The 25,306-nt window shown below is 37.3% G+C and overlaps 1 protein-coding gene across 1 annotated transcript in view; it reads left to right on the top strand.

Annotated features, from left to right (window-relative positions):
• The window catches only part of LOC113065758 (NACHT, LRR and PYD domains-containing protein 3-like), a 151,625-nt gene that overhangs the window by 23,740 nt on the left and 102,579 nt on the right, over window positions 1-25,306 (top strand). The window contains exons 7-8 of the mRNA XM_026237265.1: window positions 10,032-10,142; window positions 12,246-12,359. Coding sequence (XP_026093050.1) covers window positions 10,032-10,142; window positions 12,246-12,359 — 225 coding nt within the window. The remainder of the gene's footprint in view (window positions 1-10,031; window positions 10,143-12,245; window positions 12,360-25,306) is intronic.

Below are 25,306 nucleotides of genomic sequence, written 5' to 3'. Positions count from 1 at the left end.
CCTTTACAATCACAGTTGCTTAAGCATTTTAAGAACATACTTGCACATCCTCTATTGCTTAACTTGGGTGACGCTCCCACCCCCCACCTTAATGTGATTTTTCAGCATGTTAAACTTAAATTGAATGATATACAAACTGCCATCGTATTAGGCTGCTGCTAGGGGTGTATGCTTCCCCCATACAGTTCTCTCAAATATTTTGCATAAGCAGCTAAGCAACATGCTTGTTGTAAGCTTCTCTCCGTGTTTGGGAGATTCTTCCCCCATAAATATAGTATCAAGCAACATTTCTCATTGCTGGCCATTCAAATTGCATCAGTTGTGTTGGGTAGTTTTGGTATATAGTTGTTTTGGGGGTTTGTCTTGCTGCTCTCCCCGCTCTGTCCAAGCATGGCTGCATGGACAGGCATGTGGAGTGTTGCCCAGAACATAACCATACCGCCAACACTAACTGTATGCAATTATAATTGTCATAAATATACTTGACGGAAGTGGACCTGATTGAAATCGAGCATCGCGTTTGTTCAGTCAGGCCATGTTAGTCACGCTTGCATCAGCTGACAGTCAGCTGTTTCTGACATGTACCAATCCAGTCTTTACACCTATCACCTGCGGTCTATTTAAATTCCCATTATTCGGTGTCTCTTCCATCGCATTGCTGCTTGCAATTAACTCCCTCCTCCAACCCCAACTCCACCAACTGAACCTGTAATCCGATATAATGTGTTCTTTCTTTAAAGTGTCTTCATTGGAAGCAGTCTCTATCACATTTTGTTTACAACTCATGTAATTGTGAATTGTAATTATATGTGCTTATAATGGTTCTGTTCAGTACCCCAGGGGGGTTTGTCCTGCTGCTCTCCCCACTCTGTCCAAGCATGGCTGCATGTACAGGAGTGTGGAGTGTTGCCCAGAACATAACCATACCGCCAGTTAAAGGCGGTTCATCATTGAATTCAGTGATGTCATCTCTGTTCAGTTTAAATAGTGTCTGTGCATTTATTTGCAATCAAGTTAACGATGTCGCTGTAGATGAAGTGACCCCAACTAAGCAAGCCAGAGGTGACAGTGGGAAGGAACCAAAACTCCATCGGTGACAGAATGGAGAAAAAAACCTTGGGAGAAACCAGGCTCAGTCAGGGGCCAGTTCTTCTCTGACCAGACGAAACCAGCAGTTCAATTCCAGGCTGCAGCAAAGTCAGATTGAGCAAAAGACTCATCTGTTTCCTGTGGTCTTGTGCTGGTGGTCGTCTGAGACAAGGTCTTTACAGGGGATCTGTATCTGGGGCTCTAGTTGTCCTGGTCTCCACTGTCTTTCGAGGCTGTAGAGGTCCTTTCTAGGTGCCGATCCACCATCTGGTCTGGATACATACTGGGTCTGGTGGTTACAGTGATCTTGGAATAAGAGAAAAACAGACTAATATTAATGTAGATGCCATTCTTCTAATGATGTAGCAAGTACATCGGGTGTTATGGGTAGTGTTCCCGGTTCCGATTTACCTATTTAATGCAGCCTAAAAATCCTTTAACGGAATTGGAGATTAGAAGCATATTAGTGTATTAGGTGTAAAACAGGTTAAAGAGATGGGTATTTAATCTAGATTTAAACTGCAAGAGTGTGTCTGCCTCCCGAACAATGTTAGGTAGGTTATTCCAGAGTTGAGGCACTAAATAGGAAAAGGATCTGCCGCCCAGAGTTGATTTTGATATTCTAGGTATTATCAAATTGCAAGACTTTTGAGAATGCAGCGGACGAGGATTAAAATGTAACAGGTGCTAAACCATTCAGTGCTTTTTAAGTAATAAGCAATATTTTAAAATCTATATGCTGTTTGATAGGGAGCCAGTACAGTGTTGAGAGTACCGGGCTAATATGGTCATACTTCCTGGTTCTAGTAAGAACTCTTGCTGCTGCATTTTGGACTAGCTGTAGTTTGTTTACTAAGCGTGCAGAACAACCACCCAATAAAACATTACAATAATCTAACCTTGAGGTCATAAATGCATGGATTAACATTTCTGCATTTGACATTGAGAGCATAGGCCGTAATTTTGAGATGGAAAAATGCAGTTTTACAAATGCTAGAAACGTGGTTTTCTAACGAAAGATTGCTATAAAATAGCACACCTAGGTTCTTAACTGATAAAAGATCAACATGATCATATGCTGTTTAATGCTAATACAGAGGGGTATATATGCTTTAATCTATGTAGTATGATGAACATGACTCAATACAACTGGCGAATACTTTAAAAGACTTTTACCATTCTAAAACACAGATTGTGGCCATTATTGGAACTACAAATGTTGAATACACCCCAAAACACACATGATCTTTGTCATGTGGTAATCTGGCCAATCGTGAACAGCTGTGTCATCATCAGCGCTCCTGCAGTCCATCTGGAGAAACTGCGGTGGCTGAGTCAGCCGACTGCTCTCGAAACACTCTCGTGGTACTTTGATGCCACACGTGACTCTCATGTGTGTGGGCGCAGTCTCAGTCAGACAATATTTCTAACCGGTATGCACTGCTTCAAGTCAGATTGCGATCAGTTTGCATGTGCTGTGTGAAGTCGAACGCACCTAATGCCTGATGCTCAGCGAGTCAGCTGCCTAAGATCGGATGCAACCAGTACTTCTCACTAATGATTCCCGATTGTATTAGAGGATGGTTAGTCCTTTTTCGCACCCTGTTGTTCTGAGATGGTACAGCAGGGTTCTTACACCGAGTAAATACAAGCACTTCCAAGACATTTCAATTTCCAACAATTACGCCTGGATAAATGACCTTTTTCATATTTACTCTTACCTTAGTCTTAGTTAAGCACACGCACAAATACCCCACGGACACCCTTACTTGTAAATCGGTTGGATTTTGAGGCGCATTAGCAATTTCATGTTCTAGACAAAGTCATCAAATTGCCATAGGCGGCGCATTTGGACCGGTACAACGGTTTGTATGAAGGTCCTTACATAATAAATTGTATGTATTGCAGGCTTAGGATGTAGTTTAACTGGGCAGGGAAATTTGTTTGACTTATATGCTCAAAGCGCACGCTCTCCCGTGGAAAACAAACCACAGGCGCAGACTCGAGCGGAGCTGCTTATATAATGAAACCATGGTTACCCATCTAGTAAAGAAGAATATTAACCCAATGCATGCATTTCCAAGCACATATTTAAATCCAAGCATTTTTTTTTATTAAAGTTGAAAACACTGCATTAAATTTCCAGCATTTTCGAGGATTCGAACACCCGTATGACCCCGTATGATGGCAGATGTGACGAGTATGAAGCCTTGACTGTTTGATCGCAAGTGGAGCCAGCGAAAGCATAAATCCCTCCTATGCAACGTCAGGACTAGCACATGAAGCTGGACACTAGATAAACTTCACAAGCAGTCTCCTATCTTGATAGCTTTGAGCAAAGACCTTCTTAAGTGTGTGGACTTCACGATATGTACATTTAGTATAAAGCACTTATCGATACACAGTTTGAGCAACAGCAGATCACCGATATAAGCCCAGTGTGTTGGAAATAGTCCGATAAGTTTGATGAAAGCATCCCCAAGAGCCTGAAGCAGCAGCCTATTAATATCGACAGCCTTGACCACAGGTTAACGAGGCTCGTGGGTATATTTAACTGGTAGTGTTACCTATATGGTAATATGATAGCATGCCTTGCAACATAACTGAACAATTAGCTTGTATAATAGCAATGTCTGAAGCATGTTCTCCAAAATAGCACTAGGCAATAAAATGAAAGAACTTTGCTTAGCTTCGTGAAAATGTCCAGAGATGAATTAAAGGTGATATTGACATTTTTTTGTGGATGCTTTGATTCTTGTTGAATATCTAACTTTTTCCAGCGGGGGAGCAGATCTCGTGTAAAGTTTTGAGTCGGTTGTATTAGTGCAACTTTGATGATGAATCACGGGCGAAGTATCTATATCAAGTGTTTGCTCATATAAATTCAGTCAGTTACTTGACAAACAACACAGCGAATTCCCTTAAGCTCACAACTTAAAATCTGGTTAGATACTCTATGGGAATCCTGCCAAATCCCGATTTAACGCTTCCTATGGAGATAGTTTTGCCGTCTGATAGTTCCTGAACGAGCGATAGCTCTCATGATCAGTTTGAGCCTTGCGAGCCATTGAGCATACTTACCGAGCAGTGGTGCCACATATATATATGTATATTTATATACTCTATTTATATAGCGCTCTTTACAATGCAAATTTTGTCAAAACAGCTTTACAGTGTTTAATCGGTGAATAAGTGTCGAAATAGGGTGTCTCTCTCCTCTGGCTAAATGAAACCAGCAGTTTAAATTTAGGATGAGATAAGTCAGATTGTGCAGAAGACTCATCTGGTTCCTGTGGTCTTGTCCCAAACGCAATCTAGGTGACAAGGTCTTCGTAGGGGATCAGTCTTTGGAGCACATCTAGTTGTCCTGGTCTCTACTGACATTCAGGTTTGTAGAGGTCATCTCTAGGTGCTGATTCACCTTCTGATTTGGATACTTTCTGATTCTGGGTGACTGCAGTGACCATCTGATACATATACTGTCTGGATTTGGTGGCCCTACATGGCTGGTGGATGTTTGGGGGCAGCAGCTGTCCCACTAGGGCAGGATGTGACAAATCACCTCAGTATGCTTTTGCACAGGCGAGAACTGCTGAGCAAACCTCTCAACCCTGTCACCGGTCTGGGACACAGGGGCACTTAGGAACCAAACCATGTAGGACAGACAGCCAGAGATGGCATTCCTGGACCAGAGAGGTGCCTAGGCCTGATGAACCTGCAGTAACGTCATAGCGAGTAAGGCCGCCAGGATTTGAACTAGACCACTGCAGAGGCAATGGAACTCAGTTCCTTTTTGAGGTGACTGAGCCAGGTCTGCAGTAGAGTTGTGACGTTCGCGAACGAACCAATTCTTTTGAACGGCTCATAAACATGAACGATGGGAGCCGAGTCGCGACTGGAGAGGAGCCGTTCTTTCTATCGTTCTTTTTTCCTATGCGTGTTCATACAAATGAGCTCCGCCAGGAGACAGAACAGTTATAGGGGGAGGGGCGCACCCAGCGCAGGCCAACCCTTTATAGCGTGATGATATTAGTTATTAGTTGTGCATGCATTTACATTGCATTTTGTGTTCATTTAAAACTTATTTTAAAATCATTAAAAATGTTCTTTTGTGATACTGTACTTGTATAGAAATGTTTCACTAAAAGCTGTTTTCCACAGACATTCATTGCAGCCCACTTTGTTATTGTTCATTGACTTGAAGGGGCTGATGTCCTATTTGCAAAGTTTACAGTAGTAATAGTATGTAGTATGTAGACATTTCCATTTTATTTATTCTAATTTTATCTACTTAAAAAAAAAAATAGTTTTCTATCAAAATGTTCTTGTGTGATAACAATGTTCTTGTGTGGAAGTGTTTGTAGTAAAAGCTGTTTTGCACAGAAATTCATTGCAGCCGGCTTTGTTTTTTATGTTTATTTGTGAGTAGGTATTGTATGAATAACATAAGTCAACGTAGTTTTACACACACACACACACACACACACACTTTGTACTAAAGGTAAATCAAAATAATGATGTCACTGTCTAAGCAGAGGGATTTGTGCAACCCTATGGAATATAGTCGACACATGAGAAATGAGGTAATAATCAATATTTCAGAATAATTCAAACTCAGATATTGGTGTGTGATATCTGAGCTTTAATTATTTGACTACAAATCTCACCTCATAATACCTCCCAGTGATTATTTCCAGGATAAACTGAGATGCTCCCAAGCTGGCTTCTTAAAACTGACTAAATATTTAAAAAGAGCCAAAAGAGCCATTCTTTTGAACGGCTCTTTGAAAGGAACGGATCGCGAAGATCCGGATCCCCTCAAAGAGCCATAAATCCCATCACTAGTCTGCAGCTCTGAGATGGTTATTTTGCCGCATGGGAATCCACCTCAGCGTTCTAAAGCCCATACACGTGAGGCAGCAATTGTGACCATTTCCTGGCACCAGTTAACGACCACATCTAGAAACGAATGGGTGAAACAGCATCTTTAAAAAGATGACCTGTCATCTTTACATAGAGTCACCCATGTAGCTCTTTTAGAGAAATTAGCTCTTTCAGGGAAATGCTCTATTAAGTGATGAGATGGTCAGAAGAGATGACCGCTTGTGGCACAACGGGGGTAGTGAAGCCTGAAGTGAGTAACCCAATCGACACAGGAACGACCAACACTGAAGCGCCATCCACCAACACAAAATCTCCCTCAGAGCACACTGAACTCATCAAACGTATGTTGTTTGCAGGAGAAGAAAGCTGGTATGCATTGTTACTGCTGCCTATTTATGCTTATGCTGTCATCAGTGGCAGATAGATGCAATCATCGCATGCCAATGTGCAATGGCTCATTTAGTATACACTCAGAGCAGATTGGTCTCTCAAAGCAAAATTCAATTAAATTAAATTCAAGGTTTTTTTTGTATAGCGCTTTTTACAATACACATCGTTACAAAACAACTTTACAGAAAATTAAGTTTCTACAATATTTAGTAGTAGCTTAGAGGTGGTGAATATCCGTCTATGCACGTATGACAGGATTTTTCAAAAAAATTAATACAAGACGTAGTCAGCCAGACGATGAACATTATTAACAGCAATTATTATATGATGCAGTCACACTTGTAGCAATATTTGTTAGTTCTGTTTGTTAATTCAGGGTTAGCATCATCTGGGGTCCTCTGATGGGTCAGCATCATCTCTTCTCAGGTGTTCTGGATGCAGACTGGAGCTTGTGTAAATCCTAGATACATCCCATGTAGGGCTGGGACAACGCATCGAGGTCATCGATGACGTCGACGCAAAAAATACGTTGACGCAAAATATGCACATCGATTCGTCAAACTGTTTTTATCTCTCTAAAAAACGTTTGCAAAACGTTTACCTTATGTGCGCTGAATATACACGATGGCCGGATCAACATTCTGTCCAACGTTATATAACCAATCCAGGGGTTTTTCTGCATTGAGCTTTTTTTTTGGCGGCTGTCAAAGCCTTATTTGATCGGTGAGTGATGTAGAATAGAATGACTGCTGCGTCAGAGCGTGTATGAGATAGAGCCCCGGCTGAGCGCACACTCACAGTCTTCAAACAACACGAGCGCTTCTTGCTCTCTCTCTCCCTTGTGCATATTAATCAAAATCATTAAACACGATAGAAAAAGGGCGAAACACCAAAGTTTCATGCGCGCTCGCGCACTCACAGTCTTCAAACTAGATGAGCGCTGTCTTGCTCTCTCTCTCTCTCTCTCTCTCTCTCTCCCTCCCTCCCTCCCTCGTGCATATTAACCAAAATGATTAGACACGATAGAAAAAGGGCGGAACGCCAAAGTTTCACGTGGAGCATTCTGAGATCTTTTCTTCTCCATGACAGGCTGCTGGCTCACAGTTAATTTAAAAAAACATTATTTTTTTTTGGAAAAGCACTCTCTGTATTCGCTTAAAGCCGTCAAGTTTACATTGGTTACTGTATTTTTTCAATTGCTCTAAACAAGTATTTTGGGTGACCTTTTTTATATGCTAGACATCAAGTTGTTGTTATTTTCATCCTAAAATATAATGATTTTTTTTCAGTAAGCTAGGCCCTATGTCTTCAGTAAGCTTGTTTAAGTAAGCTTCAGTAAGCTATGTGTTTTCAAGGCTTCAGGTTTTATTGAATGCTATCTCTATAAAAGTGCAAAGTAATTCATTCTTAGTCAGGCTTTTATTTTGTAATTTTAAGAGCAATAAACATATATTGCAATGTTAAGGAATTCATGTTTTCTTCATACAGCTATGTAAATCAACATGTATAAATTGTTAGTAGTCAATTAATGGGGAGATAATCGAAATCGAAAATCGGTCTGGAAATAAAATAATCGTTAGATTAATCGATGCATCGTTTATCCCAGCCCTAATCCCATGGCAAAACATAGAAACAAATAGAGACATCATTAGCACAGCTGCTGTTCCAACAAAGTAAAATTAATTAGTTTAACCCAAGCTAAAGAATAAGAATGCGCATTTGGTCAGATGCAACTACACTCACAATTTAAGAGATGCATTATTCGAATGCTTGACGAAAGAGATGCGTTTTTAATCTAGATTTAAACAGAGAGAGTGTGTCTGAACCCCGAACATTATCAGGAAGGCTATTCCAGAGTTTGGGAGCCAAATGTGAAAAAGTTCTACCTCCTTTAGTGGACTTTGCTATCCTAGGAACGACCAAAAGTCCGTTTTGTGACCTTAGGGACCGTGATGGGTTGTAGCATGGTAGAAGGCTAGTTAGGTACGCAGGAGCTAAACCATTTAGGGCCTTCTAGGTAAGTAATGATAATTTGTAACTGATACGGAACTTAATAGGTAGCCAGTGCAGAGACTGTAAAATTGGGGTAATATGATCATATTTTCTTGACCTGGTAAGGACTCTAGCTGCTGCATTTTTGGCTACCTGTAGCTTGTTTATTGAAGAAGCAGGACAACCACCTACAATAGTGCATTACAATAGTCCAGTCTAGAGGTCTTAAATGCATGAACTAGCTTTACTGCATCAGAAACAGATAATATGTTTCGTAGCTTGGCAATGTTTCTAAGATGGAAGAATGCAGTTTTTGTAACAAGTTGCTGTCTAATATAACACCCAGATTTTTGACTGTAGAGGAAGTAACAGTACATCCGCCTAGTTGCAAATTGTAATCTACAATATTCTGTGTACTGTTTTTTGGTCCAATAATTAATATCTCTGTCTTATCCGAAATTTAATGGTCATCCAATCTTTTACATTTTTAACACACTCTGTTAGCTTAGATAATTTAGAGGTTTCCTCTGGTCTTGTTGAGATATATAGCTGAGTATCATCAGCATAACAGTGGAAGCAAATTCCGTATTTTCTAATAATATTACCAAGGGGCAACATGTTTATTGAAAATAGAAGGGGACCTAGAACAGATCCTTGTGGCACCCCATATTTTACTGGTGATAAATGAGATGACTCACCATTTAAATAAACAAAATGGTAGCGATCAGACAGATAGGATATAAACCATCTTAGAGCCTGCCCTTGAATACCTGTATAGTTTTGTAACCGATCTATGAGTATGTCATGATCTATGGTGTCGAACGCAGCACTAAGATCAAGTAAAACTAGAAATGAGATGCAGCCTTGATCTGACACAAGAAGCAGGTCATTTGTAATTTTAACAAGTGCAGTTTCTGTGCTACTGTATAGTGGGGCCTGAAACCTGGCTCAAATTCTTCCTACAGATCATATTTTTGCAGGAAGGACCTCAATTGAGCAGACACAAATGTTCTAAAATTTTAGACAAATGGAAGATTTGAAATAGGTCTATAATTTGCAGGTTCACTAGGATCTAGTTTTGGTTTCTTAATAAGAGGCTTAATAATCGCCAGCTTGAATGGTTTTGGGATGTGACCTAAAGATAACGACGAGTTAATAATATTGAGAAGTGGTTCTTCGGCTACAGGTAACAACTCTTTCAGCAATTTAGTGGGTACAGGATCTAATAAACATGTTGTTGGTTTAGATACACTGATAAGTTTATTTAGGTCTTCCTGTCCTATAGTTGTAAAGCACTGCAGTTTATCCTTGGGTGCGATGGATGAAACTGAAGTGTTAGACGCTGTAGAATCTACATTCACTATTGAAAATCCCAAAATCCAAATTCGTCAGTCGAAATGATTCATAGTGTCCGACTGAAAGGAAATTATTGTTTGGTGAGTTGTCCATGTCTGTGTTCTTGTTTAGCCAAGCCAAGCCAAGTCTTTATGTATTGTTTGCTCACTTTTGGATTTCATGAAGCTGCACTTGGGTTCATTCAATGCTCACCTACATTAGACAATCATTACAGTATGAAAAAAAAAAAAAGTGCTATTTTAAGTGTATTTGATAATGATAAATGTACAGTTGATTTGTTACATTAATTTAAAGGATGAATTTTAATCTCTCTGTTTTAGTCCAGTTCATCAGAAGAGATCAGAAGCAGAGTCCAGCTGTGTGTCTGTGAAGAGTGACAGGTCTATGGATCGACCAATTAGGTTTAACAGAGACTCAAGGACTTTTCTAAGGTATAGTGTTTTTATAAAAATATGATTCTGACATGAAATTTTATATGCAAGTATATTTTATTGCATATCAGTTCACAATTGTTTTTATAAACACAATTTATGAAAGATTATACGGCACTATTTAAAGTGAATTTGATAGGGATAAATGTGTAGTTGAATTTAGCTGTGGTGATTCAGGTATTTTCAGAATGTTATTTTTGTATACAAAAGGTGTATGAAATGGCTATAAGTGCTTTTTAAAGTGATTTAATCATGATAAATTTATAAGTTTTTAGGTTTACCAATTAGGTTTGTTAATTAGGTTTAAACTGAGGAAATTCAACAACTGGTCTTAGGCACAGTTCAGTTCACAATTTCTGTATAAATACAGTGCATGTGTCATTGTGGGTTTTGTTCATGTGTTCATGTATTTTATATTGTTTAGTTCTTAGTCATGGTTCCTCTTGCTCCTCATGTTATCCTAATATTGTTTACTTAGTTCATGTGTCATGCTTTCATTGGTTCATTGGGTGTGATAGACTTGAAGCAGTGCTACGCAGACACATTTTTGTAATTGTTTTTATATTCAATTATATAGTGGTCTTTACAATGCAAATTGTGTCAAAACAGCTTTACAGTGTTTAACCGGGGAATAAGTGTTGAAATAGTGTGTCTTTCACCTCTGGCCAAATGAAACCAGCAGTTTAAATCTAGGCTGAGATCAGATCGTCAGATTGTGCAGAGGACTCATCTGGTTCCTGTGGTCTTGTAGGTAGTGTATGACATCTAAGCTTCAAGTCGAACACACCTATACTTTTGTCATGTGGTCTTCAATTTCTCAGGTTCTTCAGCTCCATTCTGTCATAGGTTGTTCTTGTCATGTTGCCATTAGGCTTGTTTGACTTCATTCAGCTCCAAATAATCGGCTGCTGCCTGACCAAAGCAATGCATTCTGGTTAGACAATTTGGTTGACTTTGATCTGCGTTTTAACAATAGTTTTTAATAATAGTTTTCTATTTGAATATACTTAAAAAAAAAAAATTTATTCCTGTGATGCAAAGCTGAATTTTCAGCATCATTACTCCAGCCTTCAGTGTCACATGTAACATCCAGTCTATCACATGATCATTTAGAAATCAAGAGTGTTGGAAACAGTTCTGTTGTCTAATATATTTGATGAATAAAAGGTTAAAAAGAACTGCATTTATTCAAAATAAAAATTAAATTCTAATAATACAGTATATATTCTAATAATATATTTTCTTTACTATCACTTTTTATCAATTTAACACATCCTTGCTGAATAAAATTGTTATTGTTTTTTATTTTTTATTCATCAAAGTATCCTAAAAAAGTATCACATGTTCTGAAAAAAAAAATTAAGCAGCAGAACTGTTTCCAACTTTGATAATGAATCACCACATTAGAATGATTTCTAAAGGATCATGTGATAATGATCCTAAAAATTCAGCTTTGCATCACAGAAATAAATGATAATTTAAAGTATAATAAATTTAAAAACAATTATTTTAAATTGTAATAACATATCACAATATTACATTTTTTTTTCTGTATTTTTGATCAAATGAATGCAGGCTTGATGAGCAGAAGAAACTTCTTTCAAAAATAATAAAATAGTAATGTTTCCAAACTTTTGGTATGTACTGTATATATACATATACAGTATATATATATATATATATATATTTTTTTTTTTTTTTTATTTTTTTTATTTTTTTTACTGTATAACATTACAAATTTGGAAGAAAACTGGTTTAGCTATTGCTTATATTTGGTAAATTTCATATAGATACACAAACACAATTATCCAAATAATAAATCTAACTCATTATATAAAAGTAAACTAACACACTATTTTGAGACTCTTCAAAATATGAGCAATGAAAAACAGAAAGCATGAAGTGTCAAGCATTTGTATTGTTTGCTCACTTTTGGTTTACATAAAGCTGCAATTGGGTTCTTTCAATGTTTACCTTCAGTAGATAATCATTACATTATGAAAAGAATATGAAGTGCTATTTAAAGTGTATTTGATTATGATAAATGTACATTTAATTTTTTTACAGTAATTTAAAGGATAAACTTTAATCTTTCTGTTTTAGTCCAGTTCATCAGAAGAGATCAGAAGCAGAGTCCAGCTGTGTGTCTGTGAAGAGTGACAGGTCTATGGATCGACCAATTAGGTTTGACAGAGGAGATTCAAGGACTTTTCTAAGGTATAGTGTTTTTATAAAAATATGCTATCCTATAACAGTTCAGTTCACAGTTTCTGTATAAATAAAGTGCATGTGTCATGGTTGGTTTGAGTTTTGTTCACGTGTTAATGTATTTTATTTTCAGTTCATGTCCATGTCCACACTAATTCGTTTTCATTTGAAAAGACATTTTTGAAATTATAATGCTATTCTCAAATGTATCCGGATTAATGTAGACGTAGCCTTAGGCCGGATTCACACCGCAAGCTGCAGCAGAGCAGAAGCAGCGTGTATTTTTTCAGTGCCTATGTTAACAGATGAGAGCATTCACACCGCACGCAGAGGCTGCGCGGCAGAGCGTAGCAGAAGCAGAGCAGAAGCAGCAGTGCCGCGATCGTTTCAGCGCTGGGTCTATTTTTGCTGCGCTGCTGACGCTCAGTTAAAGGGAAAGTACACCTTTGATGGACAAAATAAATATGATTTCACACAAAAAGTGCTCTAAATGCACAAAATAAGCACATCTAGGGTGTTTTAACAAGAACTGGAGTATGTTAGGAAAGAACATTAATCAAAAAAATATGTATAGAAGATAAAGTGACAATGATCATGGCCAAAATACACATGTACTGAAACGAAAAAGTAATTTGCCCAAATTTTGCATTAATGATATCTACTATGTTCTTAGCAAATTACATAAAAAAATGTATGATATTTAAATTCACATATTTTTCTATTTTATATATATATATATATATATATATATATATATATATATATATATATATATATATATATAAATCCGCTGTTCAGTTCGCTGCCTCCGCTGCCGGTGTGAAAGCAAAATATCCCTGTGCTGATTCAGCTCTGCTTACCTGCTGCTAACGCGCTGCTTTCGCTCTGCTGCAGCTTGCGGTGTGAACCCGGCCTAATATTGGTTACTTAGTTCATGTATCATGCTTTCATTGGTTCATTGGGTGTGTGCGACTAGAAGCAGAGCTACACAAACCCATTGTTATAATAGTTTTTATATAGTGCTTTTTTTTTTTTTGTTTACATAAACATACATTTATTTTATTTGTTGTATGTAGTGGGTATTACATATTAGAGCATGCAGTCTGGCATAAACAATATGTAATCACTGTTTTAAAAATCTGGTCAACATATCTTTACAGGTTTTCTTTATTTTTTTCTTTATTCAATTTCTTGAAACAACATATATACAATGTCATCGAGTAGCTACTATACAAATATAATGCAACAACAAACACTCTTAGCTGTATACTATAAATAACTTTGAAGCCAAGAAATGTAAAGCTTATATTGAAACAACCCTCCCCCCACCCCAAAAAAATAAAAAAATAAAATAAAATAAAAACGAAAGGTTACTTGAAGTGCTTTATAATTAAGAATGTTATACATGAGCAATAGAGTGTTAATATATAAACTTTTGTCTTGATGAATGACAACAGCTACCAGACTGCATGTAAGAACAGTTTTACTGGTTTCCAGATCTTGATAAAAATGTATAATTTATCTTTTAATATAAATCTCAATTCTTCCAGATGTAACATATTTCCTAGTTCCCTTGCCCACATCTCAAACGTAGGAACAGAATCTGCTTTCCACATCTGTAAGATCAGTTTTTTAGCAAGCAACATGCAAAGCGAAATGGCCTGTGTTTGATATTTACTACAAAAGGCATTCTCAGCACCTAGAAGTCCAATACAGGGCTATGATATGCTATAATATCTCCTCTGATAACTGCCTTCATTGTCTCCCAAATAACTGAATCTGATACATCTCCTTTATCATTATTTTCTAAGAACATTGCAAAATTGTTAGAAAGATACTCATAAAATTTGTCATCCTTCAGTAGCATATCATCGAATTTCCAAGAATGATTCCCTCTACTAAATTGTATATTTAAATTAAGAGTAACAGGGGCATGATCTGATAATAATCTATTATCGTACACTGAAAAAAATGATTTTGGCCCCAATTAAATTAAGCGTAATTAAATTTTGCTAGTTTAATCCATTTAAATTTAGTTTTTGATTTTAATTAATAAATATTAATTGGTTTTAAACGAATTCCATGTGTTTTAAATCCAAGCCATGTGTATTAATTAAATTCAGTTTGAAAATATTAAGTTGATTCTGTGCGCATGTGCACAAATGCACATTTACAAGGGCGTCAAAAGGAGTTTCCAGTCAGTTTCACGGTAGGAACTGAAGACCTTTTCATTCCAGTCCCGGAAATTTCATCATTCAATGTGCACAATAAGAAATATTTCATGTAATAGAGCACAATTTATTATAGTGAATAGTTTATTTTTTCACTCTATAAAGAATATAATATGCTCTAGTTCAGAACGAGACTTTGGGATAAATTACACAGCGACCAACGGTCACATACTCCTTGCACGCACACACATAAATAACGCAAATATTACTTGTGTCGAACTGTATTTAAAAAATATTTTTGGATGAAAATGTAGTTTTATAAAATAAAATTGCAGCTCCAGGCTGCATCAAGCTGTTCCCGTCTAACATTAGCTTTACCACAGTCTTCGGGAATCTGCCTTATAATGTGGTTAAACATAAGATCTAAATAGTTTTGGACGGGTAATCTTTAATCTTCTTAATTATTTGTTCTAGAGCAGTTTTTTTGAGCTATGGGTATGGTAAGTTAGATGATTTTGTGGTGAAGTAAATACTACATAAAATCAAAAGTAATTTCTACATTAAATAATTTAGTTAAGGCAAGAATATAAAAAACCTAAATTCTATGTTAGTACTCAATTTAAGCTTGTAGAAATTAAAGTTGGAACTCATCAGTATATATTACTTGCAACAGTTTGTTATGTTTACAAGGATTCTTTAAGTAAATATCAAAGTTATGATCCCATACACTGAAAAAAATATTTATGGTAAGTGGTTGCAATCAATTTATTTTAGCTACATTTAAATAAACAAATTTTGCTGAAAGTTAATTTTATATTTTGGTGATAATACATTTGCTTATTTAAATATAGCTAAAATAAATTGATTGCAACCACTTACCATAAATATTTTTAGTAAATTCAATGTATAATTTTTTTTCAGTGTATTTCCAATCATGCACTGAGGCATGAATAATTAAAAATGTTACATTTTTCACAGTTTTCGAGTTGTATTTACACAGTTTTATGGTTGCTTTTAATTTTAGTTTTAGTGACATTCATTTTTGTGATGCCTGAAGTTCATTTTCTACTCAAAATGACCCATTTATACTCAAACACTATTCACTGATTGTTACCGTCATTGTGTGTGGTGTACCATGTATTGAGGTCTCTGAGAAATGGTGATTACTGAGTTACATTACAGGCACTCTTGTTTGGGAGAGCAAAAATATCTCTTGGATCAGAAAAAATAAAGTTAGACTTGAAAATATTGGGATTCCTTTATTTGTCTGAATATTAATGAAAGATACAATAGATAAAAAAAAATATTGGATTAAAATTAATTTTAATATGTAGAAATTAAATGATTAAATTGATCTGGTTGCACAATTAATTTGAGTAAATTTTACTCAAAATAGTTTAGCTAAAATTATGAATATAATTAATTTGAAATTACTGAAAGATATTAATAAGCTCAATGTATAAAATATAAGTACAACCAATTTATAAAATGTAAGTAAACTCAACTTAAAAAATATATCTGGATTTAGATAAATGTATTTTGTGCAACCCCTTGACATAATAAAATTAAGTAAATTCAACATAAAACATTTTTTCAGTGTATTCAGTTGAGTCTATATATTGCAACAATCTGGAATCTATTAGGAAAAAGTCAATTCTAAAGTAAGTTTTATGAACCGAGGAATAAAATGAAAAATCTTGATCTGAGGGATGTAAAACTCTCCAGCTATCTATCAAATTTAACTTTCGCATATAATTATTTAGTACACCAGCCGATTTACTTATTGCGGTTCGCCGGGGAAGTGTGTCTAATCTCGCATTTAACACACAATTGTAATCACCAGCCATGATGACTTGTGAATGCATAAAGTCTGGTATAATCTTGAAGAGGTTTTCAAAAAATAAAAGATCGTCAAAATTAGGACCATACACATTCACTAAAGTAATGGGAAATGAATTTATCTCCCCACACACAATTAAATACCTGCCATTCCTATCTTTAATAGTTTGCTTGTGTATAAAGGGGACAGACTTTTTAATAACAATTGCTACTCCTCTAGCTTTGTTGGTGAAATTTGACTGGTAGACTTGAGACATCCAAGGGGCTTTAATGCTAAATTTTGTTGTTGTTTTAATATGCGTTTCTTGGAGAAAAACTATTTCCGCACCTAATTTTTTAAGATGCGCATAGACCTTTCCTCTTTTGACTGGACTGTTAAGTCCACGTACATTCCAGCTTAATAAGTTTAGTGTGCCGCCACCACGAACTTTCACTCTGTTAATCATTATGTAAAATAAAATATCTTTTGCCCGATTCTTTTGAATATAATCTGCACATTAAACCTGCCAGCTCAAACTCAAAATAAGTAACCTTCCCATAAACCTGAATATTACAAACCATGTAAAAAGGAACATTCCATGAGAACATTATGGATGCTCACCCCAGAAAAAAATAATATTTGCATCGTTCAACTCACCCTCAATGCCACCTAACATTCTTCTGTTAGTACAGCTCCCACTTATCTTACAAAACAAACAAAAATGACACCTTGCAGTCTTTCCATATCAAAGAGTTTTGTTACATAAACACAAGTCTTTCCTGATGCCGCTATCAAGCGCAGCAATTTCAATATTTCACCAGCTCTCCACCGCACCTCGTAGATATGCTTCAGCAACCTCAGGTGAATCAAAGGTCTTCGTTTCTTTGTCTCTCACGGTCACGTGAGAGACAAAGCATCTCACTTCATGCTCCCAGCATTTTTTTTCGTATGTTGCCGAACTTCTGCCTCTGTTTCAAGACGTCAGCGGCAAGATCTGGAAAAATACTTATCACCTTTCCATCGTATTTCAGAGGTTTCGATCTTGCCAGGCGCAAATTTCGTTCCTTCACTTGATAGTGATTGATTTGGGCAATAAATGCCCGAGAGCGGCCATCTCGTAGAGGTTGCGGTGAATTGGACAGTCAAAGTTCTCTTCGCCCAGCACATTTGCCAGAAGACGTGTCACGAACTTCAGTACGTTTACCGCTTTCAGCGCCTTCTTTTATTCCGACAATTCTAATATTTTGTCTCCGAGATCTTGACTCTAAGTCGCAGGTTTTTTCCTTAAGTTTTCCACATTCGGTCTCCAGGTGTGCACACCGTTTCTCCAGTGACTCAATGCAAGTTTCATGAGCTTTCGCGGCCTCTTCAGTCGCTGTCACTCGGGAAGAAATGTTTGCGACAGATACATTTAGCTCTGCTAAAGTTGATGAAATAACATCAAACTTTCTGTCAAAGGATCCACTTAATCTCGCAGTTGCTTCCATTATGTCTGTGTTTGTCGGCACCGTAACGTCAGCGTTAGTTTGATTAGGATTTGATTAGTTCATGAACATTACCGGTATCTCTCACTTCTTCAGTATTCGATTTTTCAATTTTCTTATGCTTTGTCGGCATTGTTCAGACTAAATTAAAAACTTGTGATTTTTAAATGAATACAAGGTAGACTGAGAGAAACTGTCACAGGCTTGTGGAGAGCTATAAAAAAAACACTTTCACTTCATTCAGCGCCGGAAGCATATAGTGCTTTTTTACAATGCAAATTGTAGCTTAAAGTAGCTTTACAGTAGTAAATTGGTGTTTTTCCCTCATCATTTAGAAAGGCACGTATAATTCACTAATAAACCTGTTAACCTGACCCCCGAATATGGGACTCACGGCTGAAAGTGCTCTAGCTAACTTATAATTTTAACGATTTCCTACTTCAGTGTATTACAAACATAATTTTGGTGTCTTTGGAAAGAAGACCCTTTGGGCTTTACTTTTTATCAACCAGATTTGATAATGTTCAAAAATATTAAAAGTTATAGACACTGAAGTGCCTTGAATTTTTTTTTTACCACACTTGAATATTTCTTTATTTGATATAAATATACATGAAATCAGTCCTGGAGCAATCTGGACAAGTAATGGGTTGAAAGTCACATGTCTCACAAGTTTCTATTTAAAACTTGAATAAGATATCATGAAAAATGAGACTCCTGCAAATATTTTTATGAGACTGTCTACACCCCCCCCCAAATATAAAAAATATTTCCCAACTGTATTGAGGCTTCTACAAACTATTTAGTGATTAAACATACCACTGCATAGTTTTTTTTTTCAATTATAAAACACTAGACAGAAACTTGCTAACCCTAACATCATATAAGTGATTTATTTGAGTACTAGAAAAATACAATAAGAATAATTTGAATAAGAAAAATAAGAATAATCATACAATTAAAAAGATTTAACTTTGTCTGCCAATTACAGAAAATCCTGAGATTGCTAGAAATGCAGCATTTACAATGAATTAGGATGCAAATAAGTGCTGATGGCCACTTATACAGATGGTAATTACACAAATGCGCCATAAAGTAAATAATCCATTCTCTCTATTCATATAGACATGTTCACTTTAATAGGCATGATCATACAGTAATAGCGAGCTGATTTGGGCTGATTTGCACTCAAACAGATGGTAATCACGCAGATACATTCACATTCAACATAAAACACACTCTCACATATATAAAAACTGTTGAAAAATAAATCAAACAAAGAAAAAGGTGATCATTATAAGTTCCACCTCCATCAGCTGACAGGTGCGTCAGAGCACATCACGAGAGACAGCCAGAATTCAAATATACTATCTTTCGCCTATCTTTCATTCATTCTTTTTTTCCGGTGGATCGTCTCATTCTGTTTGTGACACTGTACGCTGCAAAACCATGCCGTGTTTTTAATACCAAGACGCAGTTTCTTAGCGTGAGTTATTCAATAACGGATACAAACAGTTTGGTCGCTGAAGAACTGAAATGTAAACAGAAATTATGATCCATATTACAACGTTATTGCTTCGTTGGACCAAACATGCTCCATGAGATGTCGTTCAGTTGACCCTTACTTTCCTAACTAAACCAGGATTTACAGCTGTGGATGTGTTTATGACTCGTTATTACGACACATCTGGTATGTACCGCGTTTCCATTATTCATGTTTTGAAGTGTACTGCTTACACAAATGTAGCAAATACAGTCTTTATAAGCTTTCCATTGAAAAACAGCGATGTGTCGTCGATGCTTGAGGCTTAGATCTTTATAATGATATATAGTTTGTCAAAATTAAATTTTCCCATTTCATTTAAAATATTCATAAACACTGACACATGTATGATGAGGGGCATTGAGGATGCCCACGTCGGGGTGCAGGCTAACATGTTAAGAAATCCACCCTCAACCCATCTCTTTTAGAGAACTACAGTCCAGTTTCCCTTCTTCCTTTTACTGCAAAAACACATGAACAAGCTGTGTTTACCAAGTTTCTGTCTTTCTCACACAGAACTACCTCCTTGAAAGCAATCAATCTGGCTTCAGAAGTGGACATTCAACTGAGACTGCCTTGCTCTCAGTTGTTAGTAGTAGTAGTAGTAGTACTAGTAGTAGTAGCCCTTTATTGTCACTAGTCACAAGTACCAGCGAAAATTAGCCATCAACCTGTCCGTACATACAAAACATACTTACAAGGGGGTAGACAGGACACGAAGACAAGGAATTGAGGAAGAAATACAGAATAACATTAGGGAAGTGAGGAGAAAAAAAACAACACCCATACTATGCTCCTTTTGGGAGTACAGTATGGGAACATGAATAACACCTCAGCAACAAAAGCACATAATCACCATAAACACACAACATTGGAACTGGGGATGGAAATTGGGGGATCAAGGTAATCCAGTGCAGGCAGCAGCCGTCCGACCCTGCAGTTATTAAAGCGCTGGTCACAGACCCGCTTGCCAGACTGGCGGTACAAATCGGTGAAGGCGAGGGATGGGGGTGGGGAGGTGACTGCATATCTGTATATGTGAGATAGAGTTTGTGTATTAGTAGGCCTGGAGAGGTGCGATTCTCTCTAGATGCCTCAGTCCTCAGATTTTACAGCGTCACAGCAAGTTGCCATGGAGACCGCCTTGCTCAGGTCCTAGACAGAGTCAACAATCAGCAGGTGTCTGTGGGAGACGGAGGAGGAACACGAGAGAGTCTTGCTGCAATGCAAAGCTAGCCAAGGCCAGATGGTAGAGAAAGCCGAAAGAATATAAGATACCAGTTGTTTTGGTCTAGTAGCCGCATTCCATTTGGCGGTCATTATGATTGTTCATTTGTCCATTTTTGGTCTCCAAATTCTTCAATTTCCACAGCTTCTCTGTGATGGTATCTATATTGCGGTTAATAGTCCCAGTCTCAATGCTGACCGCTCTGCCCACTGCTTCAATCGTGACGGGCAGCCTTGTGAGGCTTTGGACAGCTGTTCCCATCTTCTGAATTTTTCGATAACCCAGGGCAAAGCCTAATCCAATCAGCAGAATACATGTTATAATGTTTCCGAATAGGTAGATGTCTTCAATGTCCTCCATGGAAAGAGCCACCAGACACACAACCCGCCAATTCGCCCACACGTGCATCGTGTAGCCAGCAGCAAACGTTCCGGCAAAGCAGTCAGGTTCCGCCGAACCCAATCTCCTCATCGAGAAGATGGTGTCAATTGCGTTGAGAGACCAATTAATCAAATCCATGTTTCAGTTTAGGAGAGCAGTGCAGATAGAGTCTCTCAAAGTACACACCTTTACAATTAATCCAGAATGCAGCAGCAAGGTTAATTTTTAATGAGCCGAAAAGAATACACGTCACACCTCTGTTTATCAGATTACACTGGCTACCAATAGCTGCTCGCATAAAATTCAAGGCATTGATGTTTGCCTACAAAACCACCACTGGCTCTGCACCCATTTACCTTAATTCATTACTTCTTACTTCTGTGCCCTCTAGAAGCTTGCGTTCTGCAAGTGAACGTCCCTTGATTGTGCCATCCCAAAGAAGCACAAAATCACTTTTATGGACTTTTAAATTAAATGTTCCCTCCTGGTGGAATGACCTCCCCAACTCAATCCGAGCAGCTGAGTCCTTAGCCATCTTCAAGAATCAGTTTAAAACACATCTCTTCCATCTTTATTTGACCCCCTAACTTTAGCACTCAATATTCTAATTCAATTCTTAAAAATAAATAAATCTAACTACCTTTCTAATCTTTTTGTATTCTATCCATTTTCTTTTCATTCATTAGACAATTATAAAAAGACCTCTAACACTAGCTTGCTCTATTCTTTTTCTATTCTGTCTGTTTTCTTTTTATAATATTATTGCAGATAGAACCACTTTGGGAAGTTACTTGAGTTTATTGAACACAATTAATCTTTTGACGGTATGGTTCCTTATGGGGGTTCTTGCTCCCAAATTAATTTAACATACAAGAGCTTAAACATTAACCCCCCACAACCATCATCTTGGAAATACATGACAATTAAGACACTTATTAAATATCTTTTAAAAGCAAACAGTTGTAATCGTGTAGATGTGGCAGTGGGATTTCCATCTTGTAGCTTGGTTATGAGGTTAAGTGTCATACCAACCGGGACTTGAAACCCTTAGTATACAAAGAGACGACAACCAAAAGGTGCATGGTAATATGCTCATGCTTATAATGGAGGGAGGATTGCAAGCCATTTGAGCATACTTACCAAGTAGTAGTGCCACGTATATATGTCCTGTGTCTAATTGGAGAATAGTAGTGATTGGAGCTAATTGACAGCTGCCTATGCCTCCGTGGCCTGACTGAACTAATGCAGCGCTCGATTTCAGACAGTAAATCCAGTCCAGTGAGCGCATGATCTAAACACAACTGTAGCATTCAATGATGTGTGTGATTAATTATAATGCAAATAATACCTACCCTAAACATGGGGAACCCTGAATAAATACTGTATGCATTGTAAGCCAATCTTAAACGATACCACAATAAATCTTTCCTTAATTTTCACTTTTATCTTTAATCGCGACAGTCTTAAGATTTAGTTTAACTGAGCAGGGAACATTTTGTTTACCTTTACATACTCAAAGCGCACACTCTCCCATGGAAAACAAAACCAAGCTGACTTAAAAAGGGGCCAACTAAAGTATTTCGTTTTCGGTGTACCATAATTTGTAATTTCGAGCCATTTCTGAAGCAGCAAGCTCCGGCAAGAAGGTTTTTTTTTTTCTCCTCTATTGGAGGGCCCGAGTTAATAAAGAGCACACTACAGCCACATCCGCATACTCAAGCAGAGCTTCTTATTTTATGAAAAAAAAAGATTCTGTAAGAAAGCAAATTATGAATAAAGGTATGAACCAATGCACTGCATTTTCAAGCAGTTTATCTAAATCCAAGCATTTTTTTTTATTAATCCTTGAAAACACTGCATCAAATTTCAAGCACTTTCAATGACTTGAAGCACCCATACGACCGCGAATGCAACGAATATAAAGCCTTGACCAATTGGTCAGGTGTGCCCGCAGTCATCGGAGGCTCACAATTGGAGCCAAGTGAAAGCATAAATCCTGCTTATGCAATGGTAAGTCGAGCATGAGATGATACTGGACACTAAATACGCCTCAACAAGCAATGACCAGTACCCTGATAGCTTTAAGCAAAGACCTTCTGAAGTGCATAGAGTGGGGCAGCATCCCCTTATGGAATATAGAAGTAGAAAAGGGTGCTCTTTTATAACAGCTAAAAAAGGGTAGCATTCCCCTTTAGCAGTACGGTCGCTCAATAGGATTACTTTATCACAGAATATGTGTTTTTTGGTAGCACTTTAGTTTAAAAGTAAACATGTCAAACTTTCTAAAGATATATCTCTCATGTCTCTTCATTGAGTATTCACCGAGTTACAGTTCATTTTAATGACGCATTCCTAAATGAAGATCACCGCAGAACAAGGCTGCAGACAGACCTTGTTTGTTTTCTTTATTTTATAAATGCACAAAGTTGTGTTGTTTTTATGTGTGTATACAAATAAAAGTAAACCCTTTACAGATTCGATTTATGTATTGCTCTTAACTGTACGATCAAAACTGAAGGTGTAATTTAAGTTCTTTTCTGGGTTATCAGGAGAAAATGCCTCATAACTCGTATACGCAGGGATCGACTCCAGAGGGTTAAACACAGTGTGTTGGAAACAGTCGTATAAGTTTAATGAAACCATCCCAAATAGATGAGCCTGAAGCAGCAGCCCATTCATATCGACAGCCTTGGCAACAGATTAACAAGGCTCGTGGGTATTTAATATTTAACTGGTAGTGGTACCGGTTTGGTAATAAGATAGCATGCCTAGCAAACATAACTGTATAATTAGCTTTGGACAGGGAACAATGTCTGAAGCATATTCACCAACATAGCACTATGCAATAAAATGAAAGAAACTTTGCTTAGCTTCGTGAAGACGTCCGGAGATTAATTAAAGGTGAAATGGCCAATTGTTCGTGGATGCTTTGATTCTTCTTGATTATCCTGCTTCTTCCAACGGGGAAGCAGATCTCATTTAAAGTTGTTGGGTCAGTTGTATTAGTACAAAGATTCAAAGTGTCTATATCAAGTGCTCGCTCATATCACTTTCAATCCATCGCTTGACAAACAATGCGGCGAATTCAAGTTCACAACTTGAAACCTGGTGAGATACTCTGTGGGAATCCTGCCAAAAAATCCAGATTTTAATGCTTCCTATGGAGATAGATTCGCCGTCTGATAAGTTCCTGAGTGAGCGATAGCTCTCGCAAGCAGTTTGAGCCTTGCGAGCCATTTGAGCATACTTACCAAGCAATAGTGCCACATATATATGTCCTGTGTCTAATAGGAGCGATTTTACAGCTGACCGCATCAGTTGGTTTCAGCCTATGCCTCCGTGGCCTGACTGAACTAACGCGCTCGATTTAAAAGCCCTTGCTATGAGTTCTGTTTAAGGTAACTAAGACTTGTTATAGCACTTCTATATCATTGCTCTTTTACTGTTTTTGATTGCTTCCAATTTCTTCATTTGTAAGTCGCTTTGGATAAAAGCCTCTGCTAAATGACTAAATGTAAATGTAATGTAAATGTAAATTGGGAAATAGTGTGTCTTTCTCCTCCGGCCACATAAAAGCAGCAGTTTAAATCTAGGCTGCAGCAAAGTCAGATTGTACAGAAGACTCATCTGGTTCCTGTGTTCTTGTCCCAAAGGCCATCTAGGTGACAAGGTCTTCGAAGGGGATCAATCTTTGAAGCACATCTCCACTGACATTCAGGGCTGTAGAGGTCATCTCTAGGTGCTGATCCACCTTATGATCTGGATACTGTCTGAATCTGGGTAACTGCAGTGACCATCTGATCCGGATACTGTCTGGATCTTGTGGCTACAGTGACCTCGGATTAAGAATGAAACAGACTAATATAAGCATAGATGCAATTCTTTTAACAACGTAACAAGTACATCAGCGTTAATGGTGGTGTATGACATCAAAGCACTATGAGACTTACAGAGAGCAGATGACCTATCAATTGACCTATCGATAAACCCCATCCCCCCTTAGTTACTGTTGCAAAATTATTTTAAAATAAATATTGTGGGTGTTCATTTAGAAGTGAGGGTTTACAGATCACAATGCAAGAGAGAGAAGATTCATGTTACGTTCATCACGATCGCAGATAACAACATCGCAGATCAGCACTGCTCATTTATTGCAGGATACGATTAAATTATTTAAATTTAACCAGTTAAATATTTTATGTATACAGTTTATGTCTTTTTGACCTACACTGTACAAGATGCAAGAACAGTTAGCTATTTAGTTTCCTTGGACTCACTAAATATAACTTTAGCTAGTTTTAGTTTGAGTACTTTGCCAAAGCACAAGATG

This window comes from Carassius auratus, chromosome 4 (genome assembly GCF_003368295.1).
Source record: "Carassius auratus strain Wakin chromosome 4, ASM336829v1, whole genome shotgun sequence".
NCBI classification, from domain to species: Eukaryota; Metazoa; Chordata; class Actinopteri; order Cypriniformes; family Cyprinidae; genus Carassius; species Carassius auratus.
This window is presented reverse-complemented; position numbering and strand designations above follow the sequence as displayed.